Genomic DNA, 24081 nt, shown 5'->3' on the forward strand with positions numbered 1-24081 from the left:
GACCACACTCTGTCATTTTCATAGTTAATTAAACTTAGTTATGAACTATTTCCCCAGTGATAATAATCTCACCGTAGTCCTTAAAACTATGGTAGTAACTGTCTTGCAGCTTGACTACTGAGTGAGAGAGTGGCATATATATTTGAAAAGCTTATTCTTTCCATTATTTATATTATGGTGTATATGTTTTGGTTGGCCAAAAAGTTAATTCAGGTTTTTTTCAATAAAATTTAATGGAAAGCCTCCAATGAACTTTTTGGCCAACCCAATTATTTGGTGACTCCTTAAAAGGTAACAGTTCTAGGCAACATTTAATGTTATATCTATGTCAGTTTCTCAGAATGCCCAGACAGTTTTTGTATCCATTTCCTACTCATTTTCCCAGGGTTGGCCCCTGTTGGTTTTATGTATGTAGTTTTTGGCAAGAATACAGACAGATTCCATCACAGACCAAATGTGTTTGAATAGTGAAGTCGCTCACTCGTGTCCGACTCTTTGCGACCCCATGGACTGTAGCCTACCGGGCTTCTCTGTCCATGGGATTTTCCAAGCAATAGTACTGGAGTGGATTGCCCTTTCCTTCTCCAGGAGATCTTCCCAAACCAGGGATGGAGCCCGGGTCTCCCACATTGTAGACAGACACTTTACCGTCTGAGCCACCAGGGAAGTCCTGTGTGTTTGAATAGCAGTGAGTTAATGCAGTACTTTGAGCAAAAGTGCAGTCTGTGGTCGTTGTTTTCTCTAAAGCACTTTATACATGAAATTAGTGTGTGTGTGTCCTCTGTTGCCTTCCAGGCTCCTCTGTCCATGGAATTTTCCAGGCAAGAATACTGGAGTGGGTTGCCATTTCCTACTCTAGGGGATCTTCCCAACCCAGAGATAGAACATGTGTTTCTCTTTTTTTTTTTTTCAAACTTTAAGCTTTTTATTTTATATTGGAGTATAGCCGATTAACAATGCTGTGGTAGTTTCAGATGAACAGGAAAGGGACTCAGCCATACATATACATGTATCCATCCTCCCCCAGTCATGACTCTCATCCAGGCTGGCACATAACATTAAGTAGAGTTCCATGTGCTGTACAATATTGCGCTTCCCTGGTGGCTCAGATGGTAGAGAATCTGCCTGCAGTGTGGAAGACCTGGGTTCCCTCCTGGGTCAGGAGATCCCCTGGAGGGGGGGCATGGCAACCCTCTCCAGTATTCTTGCCATCCTAACATTGATATTTGTTGTCCCTAAATGGATGAAGTCTATTACAACAAAATTAAGGTAGTTTTATAGGCTTCTGTAATAGTACTAGTATTATGGGTAGTTGTATATGGGAAAATACCTTCCTTAAGAAACTTACACAAGGACCCATAGCAAATTGTGAGGGGAAAAAAAATATTTTTGTGTTTTTTAGCTGTCAGTTTTATTTTATTTTTCCTGGTAGAACTATGTCATCTTCCAATTTCCATATCAATTTAATTTCCTCAGTAAAACATGAGAGAGGTGCTGAAAATTCAAACCCCATTTGCCATATTTTAAGCTTATCTGTTTTTATATATAAGTTTTTTTAAAAAGCTGAGCAGATAATTGTTTTTAAACAGCTGAGCAGAGTATTTTTTACAATTATGAGATCCAGGGACAGTTAAGATACTGTTTTTTTTAATGCTCAATAAATCTCTTTTGTTACAAAGGGCTATAGTTCCTTGCTGAGTAATACCAATGCATCATTCATCCTTTTAAACCTGACTAAATTATAAATGACTCTCTTCTCTCAGTGCCAGAGAAGGATAGTGGACAGCTTATGTGAGGATGGAACCTCTCCGATGACCGTTTTATCCCTCCACTTCCACAAATTAGTGGCGTTTCTTTTGATGTATGGTGATTGATAACCTCTCTAAAATGGGTACCTTCTCCCAGTTTATCTGAAAGGCAGTTTTTCCAAATGTTCCCTTTCTTAGCATCTTCCTGTCTGAACATCACTCTGGAAATTAGGGGAAAAATAGCCTTTACCATTTCATATACCAGAGTGGTTATCTGCTAGTTGGGCAGCCATAAGGCTAAAAGTCTAATAACTTTTGCCATTTGATTTGATCAGAACTCTTTTGGTGAGATCTTTATATAATTTATGCTTTAAGAGAAGTGAAAAAATTCATTATACATAAAAATAGTGTCAGAGCCAAAGTTAGACTAGAAATCCTGTGAGTTTTTAATCTGATGCTTAGCTTATTAAACTGTATCAACCTGTTTCCTGCAATGTTGTTGTCAAGGTTTTTAGTGTTTCAAAAGAATGCATTCTTCCTGACTGCAGTTCTTTTTACTTTGTCGGAGTTAATGTAGCTTTTAAATATAGTTTTTAAGGCCCGTAAAGAGTAATTTTTCTTTTTTTAAAGGACATAATTATTTTAAAAATATTTTATTAGCTGTTTATGTGTTCTCACAGCAGTAACCCAAATAATAAAAATGGACCAGTTGTTTATTTTTAAATCCATTGTACCCAGTGTTTTTTTTTTTTTTTGAGGAAAGAGGAAAAAACCCATATTTTAAAACACAGATGTGTAGGAAAAATAAAAATTTTATTTATTCTTCTTATACTAAAATAGTATAACTTTCAGTAAAAAATTTTATGAATATCCATAATTATACTTTCTCTTGGAGCATTAAATATGAATAGAAATGAATATTAATAGAATTATAGACCATCTAGAGTCAAAGAAGCATCTTTTTGTTTGAGGGGAAAGATAAAAAAGTAAATTGCATATTGCTGCCTCATATTTTAGGTTGCTTATTCATTTATTAGGCGTCTGTTGTGTGCCGGGTTGCCTTTTCGGTTTGTTTATGATTTCCTTCGCTGTGCAAAAACTTTAGACAATTAACCTATGGTTACCAGTGGGGAAGTGTTGTGAGGCAGGATGGTCAGGGAGTTTGGGATTGACATGTACATACTGCTATGTACTTAGAATATAGCAATTGGATAACCAACAAGGACCTACTGTAAGCATGGGAAACTCTGCTCGATATTATGTAACAACCTAAATGGAAAAAGAATTTGAAAAAGAATAGATGCATGTTAAAAAAAAAAAAAAAAGCTCTTTATTTGCCTTCTTTCATAAATGGCAACACTATGCATTCTGAAGCTCAGGCCAGAAACCTTGCAGATAGTTATCACTTTGTATCTATCTATACTTTATCTTTTAGAACAATTTTAAATTTACAGAAAACGTGAGTGGATAGTACAGAGGCTTCCCACTTAAGTTTCAGTCCAGCACAGCGTTTATTAGTTATTATTGTCTTGCTTTAGTGTGGTACATTTGTTGTAATTAATGAACCAATATTGATATAGTATTATTAAGTAAGGTCCATAGTTTTACGTTAAGGTTCAGTTTTTATTGTACAGGTCTACTGGTTTTAACACATGCATAATGTCACATATCCACCATTATACACAATAGTTTTATTGCCCTAAAAATCCCGTGTGCTGCATATAGTCATCCCTTTGCCCCCACTCTGAACTGCTGGCTGCCACGGAACTTTTACCTCTCTCAGTAGCTTTGCCTTTTTTAGAATGGTGTATAGTTGAGAGTTTTGATTAGGATTGTGCTTAATTTATAGATCGCAATGGGAAGAATTGGCGTCTTAATAATATTGAGTCTTCCTATCCAAGGATATGGACTGTTTCTCCATTTATTTAGATCTCTTGTGATTTCTTTCATCAGAGTTTTATAGTTTTCTTTAAACAGATCCTGTGTGTATTTTTCTTAGTTTATACCTAAAGTATTTAACTTTTTGGATGCTAACGTAAATGGTGTTGTGTTTTTCATTTGAAATTCCAATTGTTCATTGCTGGTATATAGGAAAGCGACTGACTTTCATATATTAACCTTCCTAGGATAATCTGATTAGTTTTAATCCACCTGTTCTCAGACCTCCAAATTAATTTGTTAACAAATTCTGTCACTTCTCCCTTAAAAGTTTACCTAAAATCTGACCATCTCTCACCTCTTTTGCTATACCATATCATGCTGGTATAAGCTACTATCGTCTCACCCTCTGTACTATTGCAACCTACAAAGTGGCCCTCTTTTATTACCACATTTATTGCTACCCAGTGTATTATATATTATTTACTTTCTTCTTCCTCCCACTTCCTTGATGGAAACAGGCACTCTGTTCTGTTCATTGCTATTAATACTTCCCCTGTGCCTAGCCTAGTACCTGATATCTGGTGTCAAATAGGTATTTGTTGGATGAGTGAGGGAGATGACTCAATTTCTGCAAAAGAAAGTTGCTGAATAATATCTTAAAGAACATACGGTTGCTCCAAGCAACCTTACAAGAGTTTCTAAAAAACTAGAGTGTCTACAAAATTCATCTGTTTGCAAGATTTTCCCACACTTTACATGGTAACTGAAACTGTCTACATCTGAGGAGAGAACAGTCACAGATCTGGAGAGTCCCTCTGCTGATGCTATGAATAGACTCCTTACCTTTTAGTTAAATTGTTTTTCATCCATATCTTCACCGCTCAACACGCCCTTCTTTTGCCTAAGTGCCTTGGAAGAAGGACTTACAGTAATGGTGGAGTAAAGGGTTAATAGAACTAACAGATCCTCCTTTAGAACATTTTTAAAGATGTTAGTTATAAGATTTAATTCTGAAGTGCTACATATTTTTTGAAGGATACTCCATTATTATTTCCCTGTAAAAAATATTCCTTCTCTCCAAAAGTACATATTCTTTATTACAAATTCATTAAGTGATCATTAATTTATATGAGGCCTAAAGTCTAATAACTCATGAAGTGACTTCTGGCGTTTGTCTGCCTGCATATCAGGATGCGTGTCCTCATTCGACCTCTGCTAGAAATCTGCCTCTGGTGAAACCACCCATTCTGGCAGCTTCTTTCAACTAGCATAGCATTTTTTTTTTTCCTTACCCTCAAGAAAAAAACAAAAAACAAACTTGCAGTTTATTTTAGCAGAATGACTTCCCACTGGGGCAAATAGCCACACAGGCACTTAATTGTTGAGTAAACCCCCCTGAGACTGTAGCCGCCTTGATTTTTTATGAGGAAGGCATTGGCATGATCCCTTAGCGGGTGGTCTGTTATTCTTGAAACTTTGAGGGTTGAGCCTGTGGATGAGTAAGGCCCCGTGGGCACCAATTTAATCTTGCATTGTGTTTCAGAGTTGCATTATGGTGTGTCCTTTCAATATATCATAATGAGGCAGATCAGGGAGTTAATGTCTTTTATCAATACTAAAGCATGTATCAATTTGGCCACATTGAAGAGGACAGAAGAACTTATTGCCTTCTGTGGGGTGAAATTAATAATAATTTTAACCCATGATGCATTAAGATTGAAGTTAAAATTAATGTTGTCTTCAACTTTTTTGCCTTTTGTGCAAATTTCCAGAGATTACTTAGTCTCTATTGTAGGGTTCTTACCAAAAAAAACTATATATATATATATATATATATATATATATATATGCTAAGATTTATCGAAAGAATTTAAATAGCTTGGAGAAATGGCAGTAGCCAAATAATGTTCTCTGTGTGTTTGCCTCAGATACGTTCTCAAGTTAGCTTTGTTAAACTTCAGAATCACTGTTTTCAGTATGCTGAGCTCCTCTCTAAACACTTATAAGAAAGAAAAACCTGTTATAAACATCAAATTCTGTTACTGTTGATCAACAACTATGATACTGATTTATCTCTTTCTTAGGTGGGATTTTTCCCTTAAAATGTAATGAACTCAAAAATCTGAAGATCTTATTGTTAATACATAGGTTATATTTTACATATGTGAATTTCTATCAGATATGAACTATAAAGAGTTTTATTATCTAAATTATTATTTGAGATCTGTCTGATGTAACATCTCTACAATATCTTTCCAAAGAACTGAGCTTTTAAAAAATATGCATATAAGGAAACTTCGTTCTGTGGTTTCTAAATTAAGATTTCAAACTATGAGCTTGTTAGAGGTTAAATGAGACTATAGTATTTTAGTGATGCTTCATTATCCTCAGCATCTCTACAATCATGTGTGATTTTTAAAATAGAACTTTGAAACCTGTTGTTGTTATATTGAGAAAGCACAGTCTATTGACTCAAACGCAAAGTAAACATCTTTAGGAGTTTATTAGTACCCCATAAGGGAACAAATAAGACAATTCTCAAATAGACAAAGATGATGTGTTACAAATTGCCATTGACTATAAGAGATCCTGAACAAGAATCTTTGTGAGACTTCCCAAGAGTGCTTTGAATAACAGAGGCAGAGAAATGATTTAATTCTGTTATTACTGAGAAAATTCATTGGTAATTTCCCACCCTCCCCCCCCACACTTCCACGGAGGATAAACAGAGCTGTGAGATGGGAACTTCCATTTCATTTTTGACAGTGATTTCCCTCAACTCTGAAGACAATACCCCATTTACAACTCTGAGCTAATTTTCAAATGTGAGGGTTTCCCACATGGGTGTTTCGAGTAAGTCTGAAAATGTTTTGCTATTTATATCAAAGAACTCTGGAAACAAATATGAATGAGATGGAAATTTCTATCCTAAACTTCAGTATTTGAGCTAGAATTCCCACGCAGTTTACATTAGGGGAAAAAACCACATTCATGCACACACACATACACATACACATTTCTGATTTAAATCATGTTATATTGGGAGAAAAAGGAAATAGGTAAAAGTTGTCTTAAGTTGTTTTTCTCCCCTTCCATCTGTGTCCCATCTTCATCATACCCTGCCAGTTAGGGATATTTAAAGAAATTTATTTGTAAGTTTATGTACATTGCAGTAGCTTCAGAATGTTACTTTCCATTAGTGCTGTGTAATAACACTTCTGATTAATATTTATGGTTGCTTCATCCAAATATCTCTTTATAAAGTAAACCTCTGATATGAGCAGTAAGCTAGCTAATTATCATACCATTCAATATAGGTGGATATTGTTTTTTAAGAGCAAGGTAAGGTAAGGTAAGGTAAGGTAAGGTGAAGTCGCTCAGTCGTGTCTGACTCTTTGCGACCCCGTGGACTGTAACCTACTAGGCTTCTCCATCCATGGGATTTTCCAGGCAAGAATACTGGAGTGGATTGCCATTTCTTTCTCCAGGGGATCTTCCCGACCCAGGGATCGAACCCCGGTCTCCTGCATTGGAGGCAGACGCTTTAACCTCTGAGCCGTCCCAATTTTCAAAGAAGGAAATCTGGTGTAGATAGTTGATAAAAATACTGTATTCAGTGACTACCAGTCAGTTTGTAAAGCCTTTTCATGTACGCCACCCCACTGATTATTATAGTAATCCTATTTGTACACATCGAAGTATACTATCTTCAGATTATAGCATCATTTGTTAAAAAGATTTTCTTCATTGAATTGCCTTTGTACCTTTGTCAAAAACCAACAGATCAGACTTATAGGGTATTAAGAAGTAATACAGATGATAATATTAACACAAAGGATGGGGCTGTAAAGAAGCAAGAAATGACATCAGAGAGTAACTTGAAGAAATATTAATACTGGAAATATTAAATATGTAGGTTAATGTATTTTGTATCCTTTTTCCTCTTAACTTTTTTAAAGATACAAGATTGTATAAAGTAATAATGTAACACTGTACTGAATTTATAGTATATAGTCATAATATATATGACAATAATAGCACAAAGGAGGGAGAAAGGAATGAAATTATATTGGAGTTTCTCTATTTGTTTTAAAATTGGATTAGAATTATTCTAAGTAAATTGTGATAAATTAAGGTGCATATGGTGTGATCTCTAGAACCACCACTAAGAAACTCAAAAAAGTACAGCTGACCCTTGAACAATGCAGGGGTTAGGGATGCCAGTCCTCTGCATAGTTGAAAATCTGAGTATGACTTTATAGATGACCCTCTGTGTCTGCACTTCTGTATCCACAGATTCAATAAACCAGGGATCATAGTACTATAGTATTGAATACATATTTATTGAAAAAAAATCTATAGATAAATAGACCTGCACAGTTCAAATCTGTGTTGTTCAGAGATCAACTGTATAGTTAAAAAAAAAAGCACAAAGTAATCAGAATAGTATTCTAGAAAATATCAAAACAAAAGAAGGAGGTAAGGAGGAACAGAGGGACAAAAAAAGACGTGATATACAGAATGTGGAAGTGAAAATCACTCAGTCGTGTCCAACTCTTTGCGACCCCACGAACTATACAGTCCGTGGAATTCTCCAGGCCAGAATACTGGAGTGGCTAGCTGTTCCTTTCTCCAGGGGATCTTCCCAACCCAGGGATCGAACCCAGGTCTTCCTCACTGCAGGCGGATTCTTTACCAGCTGAGCCACCCAAAACAAATAGCAAAATGGCATACGTAAATCCAACAATATTAATACTATTTTAAATGTGAATGGATTAAACTTTCCAATCAAAGGACAAATTATAAGACTGAATATAAGAACAAGATCCAACTATATGCTGTCTGTAAGAGAGACACTTTACATTCAGAGACAACAATTTTGGGAAAGTCTGAACTATTTCTTCTACACTGCTGTAGTCTAAATGTGTCCCCTATGTTTCATATGGTGAAATCTTTAGCTCAGAAGATGATGGTATTAGGAGGTGAGATCTTTGGAGGTGCTTAAGCAATCAATGATGGTAGAACCCTCATAAATGGAATTAGTGCCTTTAAAGAAGACCTCACAGAGGTCTCTTACCCCTTTCACCGTGTGAAGATGCAGTAAGAGGGTTCTGGCTGTGAACCAGGAAGAGGACCTCCACCAGAAAGACACCATGCTGGTGCCTTGATCTTGGACTTTTCAGCTTTCAGAACCCTGAGAAATAGACTTCTGATGTTTATAAGCTGTGGTATTTTGTTATAGCAGCCTGAACAGACTAAGATACACACTATTCTCTCCTCATTTTCTTTCTGTAATTTACACGTATATTAGACTGATATTGCACTAAAGGCCTCTGATGTTTTATTTAAAGAAAAAAAAAATGTTCTCCTTGTATTATACTTCAATTAAGTTTTTTGTGACCTGTGTTTAGGTTCACTGAATTCTTTCTTCTGTTGTGTCTAATCTGTCATTGAGCCTAGTCAGTAATTTTGAAAATATATTTTTAGATTCTAGAATGTTCATTTTCTTTAGAATTTTCATTCTTTTGCCTAAATTTTTCATCTTATCACTCATTTTGTCTGTGTTTTTTTATCAATACCATAGTATTTATTGTAGTTATTTTAGAATCTTAACTCCAGCATCTAAGTTTTTCAACAGCCTTAGTTTTCTGATGGTCTTCTTATATTGATTTTTTGCTGTTGATTATTAGATATATTTTCCACCTTCTTCACATAGCTTTGAGTTTTTCATGGGATGCTGGCCATTGTGTATGAGGAAGAGACTGAGGTTCATAGACTGATGTGGATGCTACCTATCTGCCCCCGACTCTGCCCCCCAAAGAGCTCATCCTTTCCTCTATCTGGCAGGTAGAGGCAGGGTCTTTATTTAGTCATTCAGATCAGAAGTCAAGAGGAATCACAGCTGAGTTGCAGCTTTATAGTGATCAGTTCTGTTCTGGTTTCAAATGTGTTGAGAATGGAATCAGGCCTCTCTCTTCAGCAGGGCCTAGTGATTAGGGCTTGCCTGCCATTTTCTAGTCCCTTCCCCAGCTTTTCATGCTGCTGCTTAAGCACAGCAGAAGTCCCATGAGTAAGAATTGGTGAACTGGAGGGACTCATGTCCCTCAAGATTCCAGTCCCCCACACCAGTTCAAGTGTGGCTTTTGGATGCTGTGCTGTTTTCTCCTGGTCCCAGGGAAGTCACTTTCCTATGACTGGCTCACTCCTCCAGCCACAGTGACCAGGCTTAGCAGTTGCCCTTGAGGGTTAGAAGTGGCTGTGTCTTGGTCTCTAGTTTACCCAGGAAGGGCTTATTTCTCATTGGAATTTAGCTCCTTTATACCTCTTTGTGTTTACCTCTCTTTTATGGCATTAAAGAAAAATGGTATATTTTTAAGCAAATGAGGTATTTTCTCTTTATTATCATAGGAATGGTGGTCTTTTGAGATCTTCTATATCCTACTTAGAAGTGAAATCTCCGGCTCTGACTTTTGAATATGTAATATTGAAAAAGAGGAACACTGACTTGGTGATCATATCTTACAATTTTTATTCTTAACTTTTTTCATAGTGTAGAGTAGGGGTCAACAAACTTTTCTTAAAGGACCAGGTAGTATGTTGGGCTTCATGGGCAGGGTGGCAAAATCAAGGCTATTTTGTAGGTACTTATATGACCATTCAAAATGTACCATTTGAAGATATAAAGATCATTCTTAGCTCATGGGCTATAGAAAAACAGGTGTGCAGAGTTTGGCAGGTGTAGAGACAAATGATAGAGCAATTTGAATGTTGTGATGACATGTAAGAGATGCAGGTTTGAACCCTGGGTTGGAAGATCCCCTGGAGGTGGGCATGGCAACCCACTCCAGTATTCTTGCCTGGAGAATCCCATGGACAGAGGTGCTTGACAGGCTACAGTCCATAGGGTCGCAGAGTCAGGCACAACTGAAGCAACTTAGCATGCATGCCGGGTAAAGAAAAAGCAAGCAACTGTCAGATATTTTGAAGAAATTACTACAGATACTGGGCAGCATTCTACTACATATTATTAACAATTTTTTTTCTTAGAAAGCTTTGACACTCAAAATTGGTACAAGCCAGTGGAAGCAGACACAGGTGTGTAAATACAAGGTAGTGATTACAATAATGTAGGTTTGCACAAGGTGTCTCTATAGGATTGGGGAAAGAAGATGATGCTTTGCTGACTCTTGAAAAGGAATTAAGATTTTTTTTCAGGCAAAAATTTTATTTATCCAATATTACCATGCTGTTGAATTGACTCTCTCAAGGTCATCTTAGAAATGGTTTGACTATGAGGTTTGACAAACTTAGAAACTCATTCTCTCCTTATGTGATTATATACTTGTGAATATTAAATGACAGGTAGTAGGTAAGCAGCCTTTTGTGACTGTTTTAAGAAACCAGTTATCACTCTGTAACATATTATGCAGTGACTAAATGGTAGTTTAGCAAGAACAATTCAGTTTCAGCTTTCCCAGAGGTTTATTGCTGCTTTAAATCACTTTTAAAATCTTGTCTTCTCCACAGGTTTTTAAAAAAGTATTATAATTACTGTAGGAAGACTATTTCAAAGCAGAGACTTCTTTTTAGGTGGTTTATAAATTAAAGAGCTAGTAGGATGGGTGAAGAGTCACCACAAGAATTTTTACTTCGAGTTGGGAGTAGAATTTAAGGGGACAAATCAGGCTTTTGCTAAAGAGAGTATAGTGTTATTGATGTATTCAGTTGTAGCATGTTATATGCTAGTAAATCTTTTTCCAATTCCAGAAAATTGGTTAGTGTAATGAAAAAAGCAGCTGATCATTTTTTATTTCCCTTTTAAGAAGGCTCCCCTGGAGTTTACATTTTCCTCAATTACTGAACACAGGTTTTGTTAGGTAGGTAATAAGGATTTTTAGTTCATGGTAAGCAAAAGCTAACAGTGCTGTGAAGATCTTGCTACTGGATTTACTAGATTATTTTCCACAGCAAGCAAACCAAAATCCTTCATAACATTGATACTTGACATTTAATTTTATAAAAAAATTTTTTCTCTCTGTATTTTTCTTTTTGCTTTTATTGAGTATCAGAATACATGAGAGCCACAGAAATATCTGTATTCATATCCAATAATTCTGATACTTGGAAAGATCCAGCAGAATTATTTAAAAAGAAACTACTACCTGCAGAAAGATGATTATCACAGTTTATCTTTCTTAGCACCATCCTCCTCACAAAAAAGAAACCCTGAAAGAACATTACAGCAATAGGGGAATGATTGGATAAATTGTGAATCAATAGAATATTATATAACCTTATAAAGACTGTAATTTTGAGCACCATGTAGAAATAAGGGGAAATATTTATTATAGTCTATTGAAAAAAAAACAAAACCCTGAATACCAATTGTTTTGCTGTAAGACACCAAATTGGAAACTTGGAAGATGAGTAACGGAAATTTTTAGCTAATTTAGATGCACTAAAAACTGTTAGTATTAGTAAATACTATTAGGGAAATAGACGGGGAAACAGTGGAAACAGTGTCAGACTTTATTTTGGGGGGCTCCAAAATCACTGCAGATGGTGACTGCAGCCATGAAATTAAAAGACACTTACTCCTTGGAAGAAAAGTTATGACCAACCTAGATAGCATATTCAAAAGCAGAGACATTACTTTGCTGACTAAGGTCCATCTAGTCAAGGCTATGGTTTTTCCAGTGGTCATGTATGGATGTGAGAGTTGGACTGTGAAGAAAGCTGAGCGCCAAAGAATTGATGCTTTTGAACTGTGGTGTTGGAGAAGACTCTTGAGAGTCCCTTGGACTGCAAGGAGATCCAGCCTGTCCATTCTGAAGGAGATCAACCCTGGGATTTCTTTGGAGGGAATGATGCTAAAGCTGAAACTCCAGTACTTTGGCCACCTCAAGCAAAGAGTTGACTCATTGGAAAAACCTTTGATGCTGGAAGGGACTGGGGGCAGGAGGAGAAGGCAACGACAGAGGATGAGATGGCTGGATGGCATCACTGACTCAATGGACGTGAATCTGGGTGAACTCCGGGAGATGGTGATGGACAGGGAGGCCTGGCGTGCTGCGATTCATGGCGTCGCAAAGAGTCGGACACGACTGAGCGACTGAACTGAAATACTGTTAGTGTCCCTTTCTGAAGGTTCCCTAGATACAGTTTGATTCTCTTAGGTATGATGATCGGGAGAGATGAGTGAATACAAAAAAGGAGGACTGAAAGACAGTAGATAATGCTTATTTGTGGGATTTTCTGTATAAAAAGGTAACTTAAATGTTTATATTTGAGCCTTCAGACATTTCCTGAGTCAGCGTTATGGATATAATGTTATTGTGTACCTTGTCTCCAAGATTTTACAGTATTTCACCTTGTTATTAACTGAGTGACTGTGAATCCTAAATGTGTTATGACTCTATTTTCAGGATAAGGGAAATCTTGAAGGCATCGCGAAAATTGCAAGGTGATCCCGACTTGCCCATGTCGTTTACTTTGGCTATAGTGGAGTCTGACTCTACAATAGTCTACTACAAACTCACTGACGGATTTATGCTGCCGGATCCTCAGGTCAGTTTGGAGGTGACTATCAGTAAAACAGTGAAAAAAGAAGAAAATTATGACATGATTTTAAGTGTGAATCAATGCATTCACAGAACCATCGCTTCTTTTGCAATATGAAAATTCAAGGGAAAAAGGAATTGATGTCTCATACCTCAGAAAACTAGCTATGTTCTGTTCAAAGTAACATGTTCCTAGTTGTTTTCACAAAAAATTATTTGACTTCCTCACTCTACAGAAAATTTTATAGTTTCCAAGAGTCCTTCACCAAGTCATGATGCATTTAATTATTTGATGAGTAACTGGGGTGGAATATAAAGGCTTATAATAGTTTTAACCAAAAGAACATTTAAGGAAATGTTAAATTGGTTGGCATTTTGACAGGAACAATTTAATACATAAATGTGTTTCATATGATTTCTTTACATACATTGTTAGCATAATTGAGATAATCACAATAAATATCTTTCGAGTTTTGCTTTAAATTACATTATCTTTTGGGGAAAAGGTCCATCCTGATCTTTTTCTTTTTTTTATGTTGCAGAATATTTCGCTTAGAAGATGACACCTATCCTTCCCGATGCTTACTTTGTTCACACAAGACTGGATTAAGAACCATCAACCTGGTTCATCTTTTATCTCAGACATAGTCAGGGCTGACTTAGCTGGTCCCATTCCAGAAGTTTTCTTTTTTGAAGAATAAAATTTTCCCATATAGAAGAATTTATTTTGTTAAAAAAAAAAAAGATAGTTGCTCTAGAACTTTCTCACCTGGAGACAGTTTGATTATAGTCATATGCAAGTTTATGCCTATGATATGTTCAGAAGGATAGGACATTCTTGAGACCACCATCTCTTTCCCTTACTGAACTCTCTCTGTGCCTTTTGGTCCCTACAGCTAGTCTGCAGAAATGGAGAATTTACTTTAGTCTGCTTTTTCATCCCCAGTAGAAAGTGTTCTTTTGATTGGTTTTCATGGTACAATTAGTGTTACTTCCTTCTTTGGTTAACTTTAAATCAAAATTAAAAATATGCTCATCCAAAGTATAAAATTGCATATCTAGATTAATAGGGACCAGAGAAGTGTTAACCTACAAGAGCACTGGGCCTTTTTTTTCCCCATTCTTACTACTACCACCATACTGTATCATAGCTAGACTGTTGTAGGAGAGATATTAATGGTAGCGGACAGTGTGAACCTAAAAAACATCTTTCTTCAGTAGACCTAGTTTTTCTACTTTTTCTTAATTAATTGTTGCAAAGAAAGGTATTTGAAAAGTTAAAGCAAGAGTCAGAAAAATTTTTCTGAAAAGTGCCAGAAAGGAACTATTTTAGGTTTTTCAGGCCATATAGATTTTTTTACAACTTCTCAGCTATGCTGTTTGTAGAATAAAAATAGTTGTAGACAGTATGTAAATGAACGGATATGCCTGTATTCCAATAAAACTTTATTTACAAACACATGGCGATAGTTTGCCAACACCTGGTCTGGGAAAATAGTCAATAAACATACAAAGGTAATGAATTGTGTGTTATGTACCCATTAAAAATTAGAAATGAGTATACTGTAAAACATGAGAAAATGCTTAGTAAAAAGAAAAAAGCAAGATACAAAAGTGTATCAATGGGTATGATTATGGCTGTAAATAACACACCAAGTGTATAATAAAAAAGAGGACAAAATAAATTCCTAACTGTGGTTATAATAGGAGGGCAGGGCAGTAAATGGACGGCTTTGTCTTTCTTTCAGATTTTAGTTTTTCTCTGTTGCTATTACTTTTATAATAAAAGTGTTTTAAAGTAAAAAAATGTATCCTGAGATCTATATTTGTGATTTATTTTTGTATATTACCACAAACTTTGCAGCTTAAAAATACAACACGTTTAATATCTCGACACTGGGTCCTTTGTATTGTAAGGCTGTCACGGCTGTAGTCTCAACCTGAGGCTGTATTGGGGAAAGGTCTCCTTCCTCACTCCTGTGGTTGGGAGCAGCCTTCTGTTCTCTGCGGGCCCTTGTACTGAGGACCTCGGTTTAGTGGGCTGTCAGCAAGAGGCCGCCCTCTTGGTCGCATGAGCCTTGCCAGCGTAACTGGTTGTTTGCTCGAAGCCAGTGACAGAGTCAGCAAGGTGGACCTTGTAATCTCACATGATTACATCATGGATCCTGTCACCTTTGCCATTTTCTGTTGGTTAGAAGCAAACCAGGGCTTATTACGCTGGAAAACAGCAGTAACAAGAATGGGAACTTGGCCAAAAGAAGGAAAATTGTTTAAAGCATCATTCTTGAGCCACAGTAGTTCCTGACTCCTTTCCTTTGGTGTTATTTGAATTTGACTTTTCTTTTTGATGGAAGGTCTTGGTCTTTCCTTCAGGCTCCTCTGCTTCCCCAGAAGGCCTGAAGATCCGCCAATTCAGAACAAAGTGTGTTTCTGTGACCCCAGGTGGAAATGTGCAGACTTATCGATTCGTAGGGTCTTTGCCATTTGACTCCTTTTGAGGCTTTTCATTGCAGTGTTAGGAAACAGTCTGTATTTTCAGAAAGATATGTAAGACTAAATGAACATTAAATTTATGTGTCAGGCCTGGTGACCGGTGGGCCCCTAGGTAGCTACAAGGTCAGAAGTGCCTTGGAGTTGACTGTGAAAGGAGCTTTCTGTGAGAAAGCTCCAAAACTAGGTTTCAGTCTCCATGTGTGTTCTGGAACGTTTACTCTTTTTTTGCAATGTTCCCTATGTACTTGACAGAAGTCGCCCTGTCCCAGGACAGCCAGATACCTGCTCATGTGAAGAATGGTCCAGAACAGGTTGAAAATGGAGACAACTCAGCTCTGTTGGTCTCATTTTAGTGAAAAGTAGGTAAACTGATTTCTATAGTATGATCAAGTAATTAACCTTTTGTTAGATAGTTGCATTTACATCTACTTCTCTTGTTAGACAATGGGCTCTTTAAGAACAGAACAAAGAACTGTGTCCTTAAAATTTTTTAAATTAAATTGTAGTTGATTTGCAATATTAGTTTCAGGTATATAACCTAATGATTCAGTATTTTTATGGATTCTACCCCGTTTAAAGTTACTGCAGCATAATGGTATATTTCCCTTTCTGTGCAGTGTATCCTTGTTGCTTTTTATTTTGCACATAGTAGTTTGTGTCTCTTAATCCCCTACCCCGGTTTTGCCCCTCCCTCCTCCCTCCTCCCTACTGGTAACCTCTTATTTGTTCTCTGTATCTCTGAGTCTGTTTCTGTTTTGTTAATATTCACTAGTTTGTTTTATTTTTAGATTCCACATATAAGTGATAACAAACTATGTCTTTTAAAATACATCTGTGTAGCTCATCACCTTTCACAAACTGGCATATACTGAGCACTCAATGAATATTTCGTGAAAAAATGAATGCTAATTGTAGACTTGTTTAGTTGTATAATGGTTTACTTTTTGCCCGAAGGCAAACTAAAATGATCAATTTGGACACCAGAGGGCACTGCTAAATAAGCACAAAATTTTCAGACTTTAGAAATGAATTAACTTGAGAAGTGGTACTCCTGAAAATTTATTTTCAATCGGTGGAAAATAAATAAAAATATAAATAAGTTTTATGTGCTTACCTCCCCCTGCCCCTTTTTCTTCCTGGTATGACTCCAAAATTACACTCTCTACTGACATTAAATATGTGACTTGATTCATGCATTACTGGAAATATAAATCTATATTTAAAAATAAAAGCTTGTTTGGGGCAAGAGTGGGTGGGTGGCTGTTTTTTTTTTTCCTCGAATATGGTTTTGTTCATATTCGTTTGCCATGATGCATTTCATTTTTTCCATTAGAAGCCTAATACATTAAATAAAATTTTCAAGAGCAGATCAGGTAGCAAAAGACACCAGCTCTAAAACACTCACTGAACTGGCTAACTCCTGGTGGTGAGATATGTAAATTGCTACTGTTACACCTATAAACTTGTCCACTAAAGGGACGCCCTCTCTAGATGGGAGCAGGATGGAGGAAAGGGTGTGCGGTGGTTTCCCTCTAGTACTGTCTTTGTATTTTGGGGTTCCTCCTCAGTGCACCTTCTGTGCTGGGACGGCTCAGAACACTGAGTGATCTAGGTCCTGTGACTCCAGACTGAACTTACTTTGCTTCCTTACCTGGGCTGTCTAGGAGAATGCGGTCTTAAACACTGCATATCTCTCATGAAGAACAGAGGGTGGAGGCACTTAGGAATTCTAAGCTACAACTAGAATAGAATAGTCATCCACAAAGTTCATGGAATCTGCAGTTTGAAAAAAAGCTGAAACAGCTTTACACTTTTATATGCCTGGAACCAAGTGACTTAATCAAAACTTCATGGTGTTTCATCTTCTCTCTCCGAGCGTTTCAGTTCTGAATTCCTCGCTGAGGTCACTTTTTCCATTGCAGCCCCAGCAGGAGGGCTTTCACTGCGGCAGCACTGTGGTTCCTGCCAAAGTTTATAGTTCTTCTAGACAGAAGCTCTTTATCCATCTGCAGTATGTTACCTTGACTGTTTACATGTGCGGAATAATGTCGTATTCTCTGAACAATTAGTACAATTTTCCCTCCTCCCAGACCAAGAGCTGTCCGTTCCTTACCACCCCGACTCCTGCAGCTAATCCCCTTAATGATCTTTGAATAAGAGCTTACTTAGGTTCACAAAGGAAGAAGATGGGAAAATCACATAACTTATTGGATGGGTCTACTTTTAAAATGTTTAGATGATTCTGGAAGATAAACCATTTTAACGAAAATCAAACAAAGATTGGCTTTTTAGATTTCAGGATACTAATTGGAGGTAGTAGTAGGTATTTAATTAAAGTTTATTAATTTATTAACATTTAATTTATCTTCAGACATTAACTGGACTTCTCTGTGCTTAGATTAGTGAGATATGACCTGTGCTCTTAAGGAGCGCAGATAGCATATTACGACTCTCCTGGCCAAAACTCTAAAGAGTGTTGCTGGTATGAGTGAGGAATACCTATCACACAGCATATGAAGTATGAAGTTTATACTGTTTACTTAATGGTGAAGGGGTTCCACAACTGAACAGTTTTCAGAAAATCATTGCATATTTATTATTTGTCCCAAACGACTGAACATTGGACAAGATACAGAGAAATATTGCCTAGGGCACCTCTCAAAGACTTTTGTCTGACTTACAAGGAGAAAAATCTCTGTGTACAGGTAATCTGAGAATGTTACAAGGCAGTATTACATATAAATGCTAAACAATAATTGTAGTCTTTTATTCACTACCAAGAGCTTCAGTACTGTTTATTTTGATTCTCACAGCAGAGCTGATATTATTTACTTGCTGTGCTGTGCTAAGTCGCTTCAGTCGTGTCTGACTCTTTGAGACCTTACAGACTCTGGCGCTCTAGACTCCGCTGTCCATGAGATCCTCCAGACAAGAATACTGGAGTGGGTTGCCATGCCCTCCTCCAGGGGATCTTCCCGACCCAGGGATCGAACCCATGTCTCTTATGTCTCCTGCTTTGGCAGGTGGGTTCTTTAGCACTAGTGCCACCTGGGAAGCCCCGTTTACTTGCTTTTATTACTTTATGTGTAAAAGTATATGCATGTATATGTATAAAGTAATAAAAGTTAGATGACGCTTTCATTGTTGGATGGTATCACTGACTCGATAAACATGAGTTTGAGCAAGCTCCAGGAGTTGGTGATGGACAGGGAGGCCTGGCATGCTGCAGTCCATGGGGTTGCAAAGAGTTGGACACAACTGAGCCACTGAACTAAACAGATGCATTGGCAATGTATTGATAAAGTTTTATCCCAAAGAATAAATACATCCATGTCCATGCTTTTATGTAAGCAAACCTAAAACAATATTTAAGGTTAAATGAGAAAGAAATCAGAAAGGTTCTTTGCTTATTGGAGCTAAATTTTGTGCTGGGACAAAGAGTAGACTCGGGGAACTTCTAAATGATGTTTTCACCCTCAATGAGAAGGGTCTGGCACCCTAGATGTCCCCCAGATATGCTTGCTACTGCTTGAAATCCTACCATAATTCTATTCTTGATCATGAAGCTTTGATCCAATTTGACAAGCATTTTTGCAGGACCCCATGGCAAGGCACAATGGTAAGATTCTGGGGAACTATAAGCCCAATTATTTTATTATTAGAATCAACAGATAAAGTTAATCAATTGAACTGTTGTATGAATTTCTAAATGTTTAATTTCTATACTTACCTCATTACAGACCAGAGATATTTTGTGGATAGATTTCTGTATTTGGAACACACTTTGAGTAGCATGTGTTAGAACTCCTGGTGGTTCAGCTGGCAAAGAATCTGCCTGCAATGCAGGAGACCCTGGTTTGATTTCTGGGTTGGGAAGAGACCTTGGTGAAGGGGTAGGCTACCCACTCCAGTATTCTTGTCTGGAGAATCCCCATGGCCAGAGGAGTCTGGCAGGCTACAGTCCATCGGGTCACAATGAGTTGAACACGACTGAGCGACTAATATTCATTGCAGACCGGAGCTGTTTTGTGAATTGATTTCTGTTTATGGACCACACTTTGAGTAGCATGTGTTAGAACTCAGATGAGAAGTGATGAGAGCCAGAAAACCAACAGTAGCCCAGGTATGTCCGGATAGACAAGATTCTGATGCTGCTGATTCACAACCTTGGAAATTTCCCAGGTGAAATATGAAACTAGCTCTTGTAGCGAGGGCAAGGAGAGACTGAGGAAACAAGCAAGCCACTTAGATGGGTAGGTGGCAGTTTCAATAAGCAAGGAAACTGACATACAAGGCTGATCTTGGGCAGCTAGAAGAAAGGCAGATCTCTGCACCCACCTTCCAGAATGTTAAAAGTTTATATTCCAGTCCTTAACTGGATTCAGCCATGTATTCAGTGTAAATGGTCTCAGCAACACATTACTATCTCAAGGCTGCATCCTTGAAACTGCTCACACTGTGGGAATGGTGGGCAGAACATACCTTTGAAGGACAGGGAAGGGGTCAGGAGCCTTCAATTGCCCTGGTCCAGCTTGTGGGTCAACTGGGGGTCACATGCTCTTGATAACCACTTCCAACAGATTCAGTTACAACCAGTGAGTTAGTTAAACCAATGTTTATTTCTTGCTCACATTACAAGCCTCCTGTATGTAGATGCGGCATCCTCACTCTGGGAATCAGGTCCACAGGGCCTCCCACAGCTGAAATGTTGGTTTCAATGACAGGAAGAAGGAAGCACTATAGTGTCTCGTGTTGCAATGAATACTTCCAGGAGACCTTCCCTGACGGTCCAGTGGTTAAGAATCCTCTTTCCAATGCAAAGGACGCAGGTTCAATCCCTGGTCCAGCAAGATTCCACATGCCAAGGAACTATTTAGCCCATGTGCCTTAGAGCCTGTGCTCCCCAACAAGAGAAGCCACTGCAGTGAGAAACCAGTGAACCACAACTGGAGAAACCCCGAGTGCAACAACGAAGACAGCACAGCCAAAAATAAATAAATAAAAATTAAAAAGCAAAAACAAAACTTCCAGGAGTAAACATGTGTCATCCCTGCCCACATTTTATTGGCCAAAGCAAGTCATGTGGTTGACCGTGATCAAGCTCAAGAAGGAGAAGGAAGTGCATGTCCACCGTGTTCCTGTACTGAGGACAGGGGATAATCAGAGAAGAGCACTCCCAGGTAATGAAAAGGAGAGGCAAGATAGCAAGGAGACAAATATAACAACTGGTTAGCTGTCAGAGCGGAGAAGGAAAAGAAGTTGAGCCTCAAGCTATTCTGAGTCACTTTCCTTGAATGTGACTATTTCAGATTGCAATGGAGAGACAGTGAGAGGACTTTACAGGAGGGACACAGAGGTGGGAAAAGGGCTGATCTACGGGCTTTGGGGGAGAGGAGAGTTTGGAAGACAAATTTTCCCCTACTTTTGTACTCAGGTTCTAGATTTAACATCTGAGCTCAGAAGGGAGATCTTTTATGTAGCAGGAACCCAGGATCGCTGTAGACCTTACTCTTCTGTCGTCTGGTGTACTGTGGGCTATTACACAGACTATGTTGTCTGGTCTTTACTTCCTAATGGTGTGGGGGTGAGGGGAAGTGTTTGTGCCTGCAGTTTAGGGGAATGAGTTGAAACCTGCAAGAGTATTTCTGAAGGACGCTGGTTAAATATGGATGCCTAGGTAAGGCTGGGTTTGTGAGGAAACTGAGGGCTTTCTTTTGGGGGGTGGATCATTATCTAATGGGATCACAAACCTAGAGTATTCACGTAGGTCTAGGAAGCTTTCCGAGGGTAGTATTAGCTTGGGCTAGGGAGAGAAAGTTGGGGGTAGACACCAGTCCTCAGGGAGTCCCATCAGTCCCCATTGGATTGGCTGAGCTGAGCATAGCCCTGCAGCGCCCCTGTTCCACCTGTCAGCACTGTGTCCGCCTAACTCCTGGACACGAGATCTCTCAGTACTCTCTCAGAACTCTTGGGCACTTGGAAAAATACGTGATTCTGACCCTGGACTCCATGGTGTGTGGGGACATGTGCAGGCCATGTTGGGTCCCCTCCATCTAGATACACTTTCCTGCTGGACTTTCTTCTCTGCTGCTCAGTAGAATTCTGGACAATTAGAATACAAAAGTTCTTCAGATTTGTGGTTGCCAAGGGAGAGGTGGGGGGTGGGGAATGGATTGGGAGTTTGGGATTAGCAGATGCAAACTACTATACAGAGCATGGATAAATGACTAGGCCGTGCTGTGTAGCACAAGGAGCTATATCCAATATCCTGTGATAAGCCACAATGGAATGGCATGTGTATGTAGAATGGAATCACATTGCTGTACAGTAGAAATGAACACATTGTAAATCAACTGTATTTCAACAAAATCTTTTGAAAAAAGATAATAAATAAAATGCTGGGGGCATGACCATAAGGGTCTGGGGTCTGTGAGGTTTCACCTGAGCCTGGAGGCAGCAGCAGGTGGTTGGCGGAGGGTTGAGGGGATGCAGCGCTGCTGTCCGCAGATTCTCATCGTGGAGAGAGGACTCCCCCTCGGGTGCCTGTTGTCTCTCCTCTGCAGCAGGATTGCAGCCAGAGGAGCTCAGGGCAGGGGGGCCCATTCAAGCGTCTACCTCTTCTGCTTTGCCCTCACCTCTCTCCATCACCAGTTGTGTTTCCCCTAGTTTTATCTTACTTAAGGCATACTGCTGCTGCTAAGTCACTTCAGTCGTGTCCGACTCTGTGCGACCCCAGAGACGGCAGCCCACCAGGCTCCCCCGTCCCTGGGATTCTCCAGGCAAGAACACTGGAGTGGGTTGCCATTTCCTTCTCCAATGCATAAAAGTGAAAAGTGAAAGGGAAGTCGCTCAGTTGTGTCCGACTCTTCGCGACCCCATGGACTGCAGCCTACCAGGCTCCTTTGTCCATGGGATTTTCCAGGCAAGAGTACTGGAGTGGGGTGCCATCGCCTTCTCCAACTTTAGGCATAGGAAAATACTATCTATTTTTCTTCCAAATATATTGTTTTTGCCAAGATTTCAGGTTTTGAAAAACTCAAAAGGCAAGAAGTTGCCTCCTTTGTTTTGTAGTATAATCCCATCCCCCGGACACTGTGCCAGGAAAGCCTGTTTGGGGAAAGGTTCACAGGTAACAGGAACTACAGAGAAGGGAAAACATTTCACTTAATACATCAAAATATTCTCCTGCTACAAACGTAAACAGAAAGTGTTAATTATCATTAACGCATATTTATGCTCACAAGAACTATATGATTTCTTAGTGTATATCATATCTTACCAATCAGACTCTAACCTACCTATTGGTAAAACAGTACTTGACACAGAATAAGAGCTCAGTAAATGCTTCATTTGATTACCTTCAAACGTTCATAAATGGACTACTCCTTACTCAGTCCTGTCCCTGCCACTCTAAGGGACAAAGCTGCCTCTCTACCCTGTCAGCCCTGTGTGGAAAGGGGAGCCCTATGATCCTTGGACCACATGAGAGATGCCACATGCTCTTCTAAATGTGCTCATGCTATAACATCCATTATATTTTGATCTTTTGCCTCAGTGGTTTTAAGGAATCAAGACAGGTTTCTAAACAAAATTTATCCACTTAATATTTTATTACACGTTCTTTTCTATACTAAACCAACAGTTTTGTGGGGGGATGTAGACATGTAAATATTGCTAAATTTGGAAACTCTACTTAGAAATGGCAATTCCCTACTCAAAATTATTAAATTATGGTGATTATACTTCTGTTGATGATCGCAGATGGGACAGTGTGGTTTTATAAATGCGAGAAAAATTGTTCACCTCTTCTTCCATCTCAAGTAAGACCATTAGAAAACTCGGTTGCTGTAAATGTAACCACATAGGAGTGAGTACTTTTCTTGAATTATAGGTTCTCACCCCAATCCTTTAGGTTTAAATGAATGTAATTCACCCACGTTGGTAATTACTGTTCCACTTCTGTAAAGTGAAGGAGTTGGTGCAGACAATCTGAACTCCATTATATCTTAAATGTTGGTCCATCTGTAACTGAGAGATCTTGCTGGGACTTCCCTTGGCAGTCCAGTGGTTAGCACTCTGAGCTTCCACTGCAGGGGGCACAGGTTTGATCCCTGGTCAGGGAACTAAGATCCCACAAGCTGTGTGGTGCAGGAAAAAAGATCTTGCTGTATAGATCTTCCTTCTCAACAAAACTTTCATTTCTCTCTTCCCATGTTCATCGTCATATGAAAGAAAAAAATTTTTCCAATCGTGAGTTTTGATAATCAATCGTTTGAAATGCACTCATGTACTCTTCTGAATTTTTGAAGCTCAGGAGGCCTGAAAGACAGAGTTTTGACTTCTGAAGTGACATGGGAGAGGCAGGTAATCTCTTGGAGCCTCAGTTTCACATCTGTAAA

The 24081-nt window shown here is 38.5% G+C and overlaps 1 protein-coding gene across 2 annotated transcripts in view; it reads left to right on the forward strand.

Moving 5' to 3' along the window:
• TSEN15 (tRNA splicing endonuclease subunit 15) overlaps positions 1-14928 on the forward strand; it is a 29065-nt gene extending 14137 nt beyond the window's left edge. The window contains exons 4-5 of one of the 2 annotated variants that reach the window (XM_068986182.1): positions 13055-13208; positions 13732-14928. In XM_068986182.1, the coding sequence (XP_068842283.1) occupies positions 13055-13208; positions 13732-13752 (175 nt within the window). In that variant the 3' untranslated portion in view covers positions 13753-14928. The remainder of the gene's footprint in view (positions 1-13054; positions 13209-13731) is intronic. The other variant, XM_068986181.1, reaches the window with a different exon arrangement.
• Positions 14929-24081: the final 9153 nt, after the last annotated feature.

The sequence above is a fragment of the Capricornis sumatraensis genome, chromosome 14 (assembly GCF_032405125.1).
Source record: "Capricornis sumatraensis isolate serow.1 chromosome 14, serow.2, whole genome shotgun sequence".
In the NCBI taxonomy this organism is placed as follows: Eukaryota; Metazoa; Chordata; class Mammalia; order Artiodactyla; family Bovidae; genus Capricornis; species Capricornis sumatraensis.